Raw genomic sequence first — 12,500 nt, 5'->3', positions numbered from 1 at the left:
AAAACGAAGGTTTGAAATTGTCATACTGTAAAGTTACATGTTGGTCAGCTCATCTGTTTCAGGAGAGACTTGATTGGTGGCGAATGCACAAGAGAGGCTTGATTACCAAACTGCTTCAGGTTGTATTATATTTTATGTTTTAATGTATGTATTATATCCATTAAGACCGGGAGCGCATCTGTCATTTTAAGATTTCTTTGGCTATTAAAAAATAGCAGACATACAAGCTCATCCGGGTCCGTGGCCTCATCATTTTGGGGGTCCTTGACATGGAAAAGTTGGAGCACCACTGATATAGCAACATACTGTTAGGATTTAGACATTTTTAGATATGAATTTGGCCGCGGACACCCATCTGCCACAGAATAGGCCTGTCACAATTATTACTATTTTGCAGAATCGTCATGATCATTTCCATGCTGAAAAATGCATTTTCAAAAATACAATACATAGTATAAAATGATATCCTATTTTGTGCCAGAGTACCTTCTTTATTTTGATTATTGGTATCGGTCAGAAAACATTTGTTCACAAAGCCTAAAAGCCAAACAGATATCACATAATTATGTTCCAATGTTCAACGTCAAAAACACTATGAAATCATTAGTCACAACAATGTTGTGATGGTGACGACCCTGATTGAGAAAGAAGGGAGCAGGTCTGCAGAGACAGCGGTTAGAAGTAGAGCGACAGAGAAGAAGAAGATCAAAGAGGAAGAAGAGAGAGCGGGGAGGGGCGTGGCAAGAGGAGAAGAGAACGAGGGAGGAGAGACATGCAGAACGATGGGGAGAGGGAGAAAGAAAGAAGGTGATGTACAGTAGAAGGGGGGTTGGGGATTCCTTAAAAAAAGTGAAAGGGGGATGGAGGGATTAAGAGAGAGGAGGGGGGGAGTCAGAGGGAGGAACTAGATGTGTAGAGGAGGAGAGGAGAGATGGAGAGAAAGAGGGCATGAATATTTCATGGCAGGTTTTTACTACTTGGCTCAGAGGAGGGCTTCCCTGCCCCTCCCCCGCACACACACACACACACACACACACACACACACACACACACACACACACACACACACACACACACACACACACACACACACACACACACACACACACACACACACACACACACACACACACACACACACTAGACAATCTCTGCAGGGCTTCACACATGCAGACACATCCACAAAAGTAATATGCAAGAACACACAGCACACACACACGCACGCACACGCACGCACACGCACGCACGCACGCACGCATGCACACACACACACACACACACACACACACACACACACACACACACACACACACGCGCACACACGCACACTACTGTATTATGCAGTGTACAGTAGTGCAGCATTGTGTAACGCTATCCCTGTTTAACCCTGCGAGGGAACGGTGACATCACATAGATCCAGAAGTGGGTTAAGACTCATGCGCAGTCTGCTCAATGGCTCTTATACATATTATGTAGCATACTGTTGCAGAGACTCTTATACATATGTAGCATACTGTTGCAGAAACTCTTATACATATGTAGCATACTGTTGCAGAGACTCTTATACATATGTAGCATGCTGTTGCAGAGACTCTTATACATATTATGTAGCATACTGTTGCAGAGACCGTCTGTCTGCATTTTATTAACCTTCTCTGACCACTTAACACGGTGTTAAGTGGTCAGATGGGTGGGCCGCGTGCATTTTCAGAGCATGTATATTTTAAAGATCAGTCAATCGATTGTGTTCCACCTTGGATCATTTATTAGATTATTTATTGATATCCCTTTTTAATATGAATGTTATATTATCACTTAAAATCTTAGTGTTCTGACAATTGTTTGGGGGCCCACTTGCAATATCCTCACGGCCCACCAGTGGGCCCCAGCCCACAGATTGAGAACCACTGGCCTACTTCATTGTACAAGGGTGTCACGCAAAATAATAGAAAATTGCCGATCTACAAGCTCACAGTCTGTGTGCGATCATGCACGTTGTGAGTAGATCAACAATTTTTTACAGTTTTTTGAAAAAAAGTGAAAGTGGTGAAGTGTGTCTGTGGGTCTTATGAATATTTAACCAATGAAAAGTATTCAAGTGCTGGTGAATAAATAATAACTACATTGGATCAATTTGGAACGCAGGTTCTCTTTCTCCATTTCCTGAAAAGTAGCCCTTTTGGACATACAAGGTTTCTACGGCAGTGGTTCTCAAACTTTTTCATGTCAAGGACCCCCAAAATGATATGTATCTGGCCGCGGACCCCCATCTCAAAATATTTTGTTCCAGGGACCCCCCAGAAGCACAGATTTGAGTTGAACTAAAATATACACATTCAAAGATTTGCACACATTTTTCACGATTTTTCAAAAATAGCAGATCTACAAGCTCGTAGCGCGGCACTCGGTGCCGCGCTATGAGCTTGTAGATCTGCTATTTTTCAATAGCCAAAGTATAAAATATGGTTAAAGTGGTTGTGACGCAGTATTAGCACATTTTGCTGGGGACCCCCTGGTACCCCTGGGGGTCCCCGGACCCCTGTTCTAGGAGAAAGTGGCTGATACATTGGACTGTATTGTCCACAGCGTGTTCAGTGTGCTACAGGCCACATGATGCTTCACATCTGAGACCGTAGCGGCTCCTCTGATGTCCACCGTTGAGCTTCAAACACAAGATAACTGAAATTCTGACTTTCATTATCCTTTCCCTTGCCCTTTTCCTGCTCTACATCAGTGCTTCCCAAACACCGGGTCGCGACCCATTTTTGGGGTCGCATAACGATTTTTATGGGTCGTGAGTAAAGTAAAAAAAAAAAGAAAAAAAGTCAAATATTTTACAAAAGAATTTCAGAAATGTTAAAAAAAAAAAAAATACATTAAATAGGGCTTAAGCGGTTAATTTATAATGTATTTTTCTAAGTTTGAGTCTCGGGCAGACAACAAAATGATCTTTTGGGTCTCAGCTTAAAAGGTTTGAGAAGTGATGCTCAACACGGTCAAGTGTCTGGAGTGTTAATTTGAAGTTGAAAGTAAAGAAATGGACCTGTTAGGATTATCACGGAATAGACTTGGAAGTATTCTGTAAAATTTTAAAGAGATCTTGCAGTGAGTAAGCACACGTCACACTGGGAGCGCTGTGGTCTTTAGTATGCTACTCCACCATGCACACACACACACACACACACACACACACACACACACACACACACACACACACACACACACACACACACACACACACACACACACACACACACACACACACACACACACACACACACACACACACACACACACACGCACGCACTGAAAGCCAGAGTGTGACACGCATGCAATCTGTTTTCACACTCTTTTCTGATTTTCTCTCTGCCTATACCTCGCACGCATTCACACGTTTCTATTTCCACCAATGGGGAGTCGGAACATACAAACGTGTTTTCACACACACACACACACACATATTTCTATGTCTGACAGTCTCTCATGTTTGTCTGTCCGTCTCTCTCTCTCTCTCTGAACATTCATTTCAGTTCACCTGATTGTCTGACCGCCTTGTCTGTCTGTCTGTCTGTCTGTCTGTCTGTCTGTCTGTCTGTCTGTCTGTCTGTCTGTCTGTCTGTCTGTCTGTCTGTATGTGTTTCTGACCTACTGGATGTAGTGGGTCATATTAGTCATGTTTAGCCCACTAAAGCCTGATTTATACTTAGTTACACGCTGGTGTTGCATGCTGTAAATAGCAGATCTACAAGCTCACAACGCATCACATTCGTGACGCTTTGTGAGCTTGTAGATCTGGTATCTATTATGCTAATATCGTACGAGGGTGTGTCGTGCGTCGAAAACAGCCGATCTACAAACTCAGCCATTTCCGGCGCGTGACGCTGTCGTGCGACCAAGTATGAATCAGGCTTTATCCTCCTATCCTTCCGGATTTGACACATCATCATATCTAATCCCTCTACCACCGTATCTATCTGCTGCCTTCAACGTCAGCTCTCTCTCTCTCTCTCTGGCACACGTCAGAGCTCTCTGACACGTTACATAACTCTACAGCAACACACAAGTACAGTACATCTACACCATAGTTATACAGCACAGGCTTCATATGAAGGGAACGGAATACAATATATTAGAACAGTGGTTCTCAAACCTTTTCATGTCAAGGACCCCCAAAATGATATGTATTTGGCCGCGGACCCCCATCTCAAATATGTTGTTCCAGGGACCCCCAGAAGCAAAGATTTTAGATAAATGTTCGCTTCAAAAATATATATATTCAAAGGTTTACACAAATGTTCACGATTTTTCAAAAATAGCAGATCTACAAGCTCATAGCGCGGCACTCGGTGCCACGCTATGAGCTTGTAGATCTGCTATTTTTGAATAGCCAAAGTATAAAATAATGGTAAAAGTGGTTAAAATGATTGTGACGCTATATTAGCACATTTTGCTGGGGACCCTCTGGTACCCCCCCCCCCCCCCCCCCAAGGACCCCTGGGGGGGCCCGGACCCCACTTTGAGAACCAATGTATTAGAATACAATACAATATAATGCAATGAAAATTATAATAATGGAACAGAACAGAATAAAATAGAAATAACTAGAATACAGTGCATTGCAATATACAGAAATAGATACATAGTACATAGATTGTACATATTTGTATTATTCTTTGTTTATTTGTATTCTCATATATGTATTTTACAATATTTATGCCTTATTTCTGTACTTCACATTGTTGAGAAATGTTTTGACTGTAAGAATGTTGCTATCATTCTACTGTGTTGTAAACGTACGCATGACAAAAAGTGTACTTGACCTTGAACCTCAGTACAATGGAAAAGAACATGCTAGAACAGAGAACTGAACAAATGTGAACATTTACTTATAGAGAGAACTTCAGTGATCCCATGGGAAATTCAGGTGTCATCATAGCGGCACTGCAGCAGCGCTATTCCGTATTTCCACATTTCCATATTCCATATGGCATTTCCATATACACGCCTCTCACTTTCTATGACAGATTCACACCTTCGGTTCTATAGATAGAGCAGAGATTGGTGAGACACTGGGCTTGTGCAACTCCTCGGCAGAGAGAAGTCAGCTTGGTGCTGAAACCAGTCCCTCTCGGTGTTAAGCATTCGATGTGTTAAATTGCTCTCGCTGTGCTACACAGTGAGTCGAGGTATAGGCAGAGAGTTCACATGATAACGTCAAATTATGCACCGGCTAAAGTGATAGGAAACACACACTGGGCTCTTGTTTTATTTTTTTATTTTTTATTTTTTTCCATTTTTCTGCCTACCTCAGCAAATTCAGTTAACATCTGGGAATTGTTGGCTAAGAAAAAAATATGAATTGATTGTAGTGGAGGAAGCAGACGGCAGCACTTCTCCCCAGCCTCCACAGGAGAGATTAATGTGTCATACTTTCTCTCCTCGTTTATCGAGCTCGGCTGATTCAGGACATCTAACCTTGCATGATTGCAGCCATTTTAGGTTCTAACGCTTATTAGCCACTTTTAGCTACAGTGTACTTGCCTGGTTCATTTTTTTTATTTGCCCCTCAGAAATGCAGGTTCCACAGAGATACCAGACTAATATCTACGCAGTGATATTAGTCTGGCCATGCCAGGCTATACTGTGTATACGCTTTTATCACATGTGGGTCCAATTACCAGAAATCTACTGTAGTAGCCTCTAACCCTGACAGTGTTAGCCAACTGAGCTATAGTATACGGCCAACTGCAAAAGGCAACCTAGAGGTGCACACAGCTGAGCTGTGTGGCACATTTCCTTTCATTTAGGGTGCCTAGTAGTGTGTCTTTAACGCAAGGTTGTATTCAGCACCCTCCGGTGGTCAGAATTGCAAACAGAGTGACATACAGTACATGCATACACACACAGATGGGGAAAAACAGACCTCAGTCATAACAATAGTATCACACTGGCTCAAGAATAATAATAATAATAATAATAATAATAATAATAATAATAATAATAATAATAATAATAATAGTAATAGTAATAATAATAATAATAATAATAATAATAATAATAATAATAATAGTAATAATAATAATAATAATAATAATAATAATAATAATAATAATAATACACTTTATTTATATAGCACCTTTTTAAACAATGTTACAAAGTGCTTAACAACTTAAAATCAGACAGTGAACAATAAAAACAATTTACAACAACAAGAACAACACACAACAGTATCAGTGAGTATAAAGGAGAAGCACCGAAATTCTGCTGTTAAGAAGTTAAAAAGGCCTTTCTATAATAATGGGTCTTTTCTTTAATTTGGTTTTAAAAATGGCAATGGAATTAGCAACCCTAACGTCCAAAGGGAGGCTGTTCCAGAGTCTAGGGGCCCTGACGGCAAAGGCCCGATCACCCTTGGTCACCAGCCTGGATGTAGGGATATCTAGTCGGGCCGCGTCAGAGGACCTTAGGTGGCGGACAGGCACATGGGGATCAAGCAGGTCAGCAAGATATTGTGGTGCCAGGCCATTAAGAGCTTTAAAAGTTAACAATAAAATCTTAAAATCTATTCTAAAAGTTACAGGCAGCCAGTGCAGTGCCGCTAGTACCGGGGCTATGGGCTCTGATCTCCTAGTTCCAGTAATGAGTCTGGCGGAGGCATTCTGTACCAATTGTAGACGGCGTATGGAACCTTTACTGAGAGTGGAGTATAGGGCGTTACAATAGTCTAGGCGGGATGAAATTAGGGCATTGACGACTTTGTGAAGGTTAGGGGTGGAAAGTATTGGTCTGATTCTATGTATGTTCCTTATGTGGAAAAAGCAGGTACTGTACGAACCACAGTTTTTACCTGGGCCTCAAGACGGAGTCCAGTAGTACGCCCAGATTCTTGGCTACTGGTGTGACGTTTTTCTGACATGGAGTCAAGACAGTTATGTAGCTGGGATCTAGAGGTGAGAGGGCTGAACAGGAGAATTTCTGATTTGTGTGAGTTGAGTTGTAGAAATAATAGTATAATACAGTGCAATATTGCATATAAATGGAAACCTTTATTCTTCATTCTTCTCCCATATGAATGTACATTGAAAAGAGGTTCAAATTGAGTTATTTCACTTTTTCCTGGCGGTGGTACAAAGCGTGGCAGAGATTCAGTACATCCTTATGGTGTAAAGAACACAGAGAGACGGGGCGTGCTAATACGTAATACATCAAGCCAAGGTTGTGGTGGTGTAGGACCGATGGATCTTGAAGCTGTCTTTATGACCGCCTGACAGCAAACCGCCATCCATGACCACACATTTAAACAGAGAACGGGCTCTAAAGAGAAAGGGTGTGACTAATCACTGAATTAAACTAAAACTGCCAAATATAACCACCTGCTTCAGAAGTTAATAAGTGCATATTTGTAAGTTGTCCTGCATGACAGAGATAACGTTCTTTTAATGATAATTAGACTATCTTGCATGCTCGTGGGCACAGAGGCTAATAATGACAGCATTACAGTGTGAAGGTGGCAAGTTCTACTGGCCTACTTACAGTAATGTTTTGCCTTTTTTTACTGATATAAATGTAAGTGTTGTTTAACCCAGAGGTTCTCAATGTGGGGTCCGTGGACCCCCAGGGGTCCTTGGGTAGATTCCAGGGGGTTTCCAGCTAAATGTGTTAATATAGCATCACAATTATTTTAACCACTTTATCCATATTTTATACTTAGTCTATTCAAAAATAGACAAAGACAAATAGACTATTCACAGCTTGTCACTTTGTGACACACTGTGAGCTTGTACATCTGCTATTTTTTTAATTTCTTCAACCTTTTTTTGATTTTTGGCAGTTTTCTTATTACACAAATCTTCTCTCCTGGGGGTCCCTGGCACAAAATATTTTCAGACAGGGGTCCGCCGCCAAATACATATTAATTTGAGGGTCCTTGACGTGAAGAAGTTTGAGAACCACTGGTTTAGCCATGATACAGTGAAGGTGCACACCTGAGTGATATCACCCGTATCACGGACTGGGGCTTTACTTGGGAGATGCTTTTCATGATAACATGATAACGGTGGGCTGGAGAGCAGAGTAGGCCTACTTATTACATTGATATGGTATATATTTTTGGTGAATATAAAATATATTATAATATATATATTAAATATATTTATATATTTATTTGATAGAATTTCGATATAAAATACAATTAACCCTTGCGTGTGTGTGTGTGTGTGTGTGTACACTCATGTAAACCTAGACTCACAAAGATAAACTCACATGAATACACATGATTGTAATATACACAATTTACACCACAGTGTCTCTATTTTCCATCCCATATCCCGCTCTCCCCAATCTCTCTCCTCCATCTTGTTGTGTTTTACAGCTGACGGGGTTGATGGTACAGCTCATTGTGTTGTTGGGTAGATGGTACAGGGATGGGGTAGATATAGCTGATGGAGTCGATGATATAACTAATGGTTTTTGTAGATGATTATATAATATGCTTGCAATCCTCTTAAATCTCTTTATAGTATGCCCTGACTGCTATTATTACTGACCTTTGTGCGCTGTGTTTTTGCTCACGTGTGTACCGACATGCTACACACGTGTGTGTACCGACAAGCTCACAACGCGACGTGTTGCGTCGCGTTGTGAGCTTGTCGAGCGGCTATTTTCAGCGAAAGCCCTGAGGGACCCCACATGGGGCTTAAGTGGTTAAAGGACTATACCGGTATCTCTACACCACAAATGATTGCGTCAATATTGACTAAACCTCATGGCACTGTTACGATCCCTCTTCAAGATAACATTTGACTTTAAAATGCAGCACCACAGTTATGCACAGTAGTAATTGTACAAAAGGATCAAACCATCCCACTCCTTTTTCATTCCCATTCCCCCATTTGGATGTCATGCTAGCAGGCGTGACATCGTTCTTATGTCATTATGGAACCTATATTTACAACTTTGGGCATACTTATAGGATATATAGGATTTAGAAGAGCAAGATAACCAGTAAGTGTGAAAGACAATGAAGAAGCAAAGGTACGCTATGCTAGGACGCATATCAGAAGAGATATGAGAGAGAGAAGAAATAGAAACAGAAATAGAATAAATATGACTGTTAGGCAGTATTAAACCCAGGTTATATCATCTGATTCTGCCCAAGGGTGACGTTTTTGTTAACCCAGATCGTTAGCCGACCCAGACAGATTTTGCTTGAACAACGAAACCACTGTTCTTACTGGATGACCTGAACTGATTGCTGCCACCCCCATAGAGCTATGGAGAGCATCCTCTCCTACAGTATTTGTGAAGATATAAACAGTGCCGTGTGTTTTTTTTTCAGTTTGCTAAGTCTGAATTAGCAAGTCACAAGTTTAACCCATTAAGACCGGGAACGCATCTGTGTCATTTTAGATTTATTTGGCTATTCAAAAATAGCAGATATACAACCTCATAGCGCAGCACCGAGTGCCGCGCTATGAGCTTGTAGATCTGCTATTTTTGGAAAATCGTGGAAATTATTTTTTTAAATATTTTTTTCCGAAAAACTGTTAGGATTTAGAAAATGTTTAGAAGCGGCCTCAGTTCTTAATGGGTTAACTTTGTTTCACAGTTCCACGGCTTTTCAACGTGAATGGCAGTGAATAGGGAGAGAAAACAAGAAAAAAGAAAGCCAGTCCGAGAAAATGGGCTAAAGATAATAGACAATGACATGTAAAGACACCGGTATACACCTCACTCGTCATTGATCTGCTCAAATGAATGAAGGAATGTCCTGCAAATTATAATCTAAATGATTTTTGACTAATTCAGTTGACACAAAGGAGTAACGTTTCAAAATGCATTCATTGTGTTGTAGGTTTGCTGCGCTGCATCATGCGGCTCTCAACGGTAACCTGGAGCTCATCTCTCTGCTGCTGGAGTCACAGGCTGCTGTGGACATCAGAGACCAGAAAGGTGAGAGAGTAACACAGTGGTAGACACACACACACACACACACACACACACACACACACACACACACACACACACACACACACACACACACACACACACACACACACACACACACACAAACACACGCACACACACACACACACACACACACACACACACACACACACACACACACACACACACACACACACACACACACACACACACACACACACACACACACTTACTCACATGCAAAAAGTTCAAATATGGAGATAAGTGATTTCTGCCTGACAGAAACGATATAGCACAATTACTCTTGGACTTGAGCAGTGGTGTAAAGTAACTAAGTACATTTACTCAAGTACTGTGCTTAAGTACAATTTTGAGATACTTTTACTTTACTGCAGTATTTCCAATTGTCTATACTTTTGCTCCACTACATCTCAGAGGCAAATATTGTACTTTTACTCCACTACAATTATTTGAAAGCTTTAATTACTAGTTACTTTGCAGATATAAATTATTATATTATAAAACATACATTAACCACTTTAGCCCTATTTTATACCTAGGCTATTTGAAAATCAACAAGCTCACAACGCGTCGCGGCGCGTTGTGAGCTTAAGTAAAACATTTGAGTACTTTTTCCACCACTGGACATGAGTGTATCTTTCTTTCTTTGTGTGGTTGTGTGTGTGTGTGTGTGCGTGCGCGTGTGCACGCAGGCATGCGGCCGCTGCACTACGCGGCCTGGCAGGGTAAGGCGGAGCCCATGAAGATGCTGCTGAAGTCCGGTTCTTCAGTCAACGGCCAATCAGATGAAGGCCAGATCCCTCTTCATCTGGCAGCACAGCATGGACACTATGATGTGGTGAGAACCATTCACACCAAACGCCTGTGCTGTAAAGTAACTATAAGTACATTTACTCAAGTACTGTACTTAAGTACAATTTTGAGGTATTTTTACTTTACCTGGAGTATTTTACATTTTCAGTACTTTTCACTTCTACTCCACTACATCTCAGAGGCAAATATTGTACTTTTACTCCACTACAATTATTTGAAAATGTTTGTTTCTAGTTACTTTGCAGATATAAATTATTATATTATAAAACATACATTAACCACTTCAGCCCTATTTTAGACCTAGGCTATTTGAAAATAGCCGATCTACAAGCTCACAACGCGTCGCATCGCGACGCGTTGTGAGCTTGTAGATCTGCTATTTTCAAACGTTTTAGTGCTTTTACTCAAGTAACATTTTGAACACAGGCCTTTTACTTGTAACAGAGTATTTTTATATTGTGGTATTGCTACTTTTACTTAAGTACAACATTTTAGTACTTTTTTCTTTTTTCCACCACTGGTTGCGCATCTAAAATAGCAGATCTGCAAGCTCACACAACATAGCCATTGCGACGCGTTGTGCGAGGTTATAGATTTATAGCCACACCAGCGCACAACCAAGTATAAATCAGGCTTAACTAATCCAATAGTTGCTTCTACACTGTGAAATCCTCAGTGTTGATTTAATTTCACTGTGTACTGTAGCTCTGAGTAAAAGATAAACACTTTTACTGTGGAAAATTGCCCGTGGCTTCACAGAAGAAAAAACTGAAAATGCAATAAGCATACACAGCTTCCAATACATATTCCAGTTCTTATTGGAAAAAGGAGGAAAAAAAAGCAATACAGTAGTTCCTGCCGGAGAATTCTTTTTTTTTTGGTCTTTTCTGTATTGCAGACTGTAAAAGCAATATTTTTTTGCAGTGCGTAATGGAGCTGCCACCATGCTTGAAAGAATTTCATTGTTATTGGGTTTCAAAGGAGAATTTCATTGTCTCACGGTCTGCTCTAAAAGGCTGTTTCAGAGGCACCAGAGAAGCCTTTTCCTGCTCAGTTAACCACTTAAACCCCCAGAATCCGTATTGTGGGGAAAGCTTTCGCAGAAAATCGACAGCGCGCCACGCTGCGACGCGTTGTAAGCTATTAGCGATCGGCTATTTTCAGCAAAAGATTTCCTCACAACAACAGAAAACTAGCATACACTAGCATAGAGCCCTGAGGGACCCCGCTCAACCATATGGGGTTTAAGTGGTTAAAAAACACAAACAGTACTGAAGGACTTCTTGCAAGCTGGCCAATTAGGCAGCACAATGTGACAGCTCCTTTAAACCACAGCAGCTAAAACACTCTTAATCCCATGATAGAGAAACTCTCCAAACACATTAGAATAATAGACCTTTGAATTCTAGAATGATCAGTTGGTGATTTCACATAAACTATATAGCTGAATATAATGTGTTTTCCAGTCATTATGGTAAAAAAATATATATACAGTGTTTTAAATCATTACAACACATTTCCTTGTTACAGTTTTGCCCGATGTGAATAGTGTATTCTCCCAGAGCTTTTCCCAACCGCTCCGTTTCTCATTTCCATTCACTCGGTGCCACAGCAGTCTCTCGGAGGTCATTTTACACAGCACTAATTTGGCATCCCTCCCGGGCTGCATTCTCTTAACATCGTTTCACACACTGTAAAATCCTGAGAGTCCATTTTTACAC

At 40.9% G+C, this 12,500-nt stretch overlaps 1 protein-coding gene across 1 annotated transcript in view; it reads left to right on the top strand.

Annotated features, from left to right (window-relative positions):
* The window catches only part of caskin1 (CASK interacting protein 1), a 143,714-nt gene that overhangs the window by 86,086 nt on the left and 45,128 nt on the right, over positions 1–12,500 (top strand). The window contains exons 3-4 of the mRNA XM_080447227.1: positions 9,854–9,951; positions 10,659–10,804. Of these exons, the coding sequence (XP_080303353.1) occupies positions 9,854–9,951; positions 10,659–10,804 (244 nt within the window). The remainder of the gene's footprint in view (positions 1–9,853; positions 9,952–10,658; positions 10,805–12,500) is intronic.

Source organism: Gymnoscopelus braueri (assembly GCF_963280865.1).
Source record: "Gymnoscopelus braueri genome assembly, chromosome: 13".
Taxonomy (NCBI): Eukaryota; Metazoa; Chordata; class Actinopteri; order Myctophiformes; family Myctophidae; genus Gymnoscopelus; species Gymnoscopelus braueri.
Note: the sequence above shows the minus strand (reverse complement) of the source record. Positions and strands in the feature narration are given on the sequence as shown.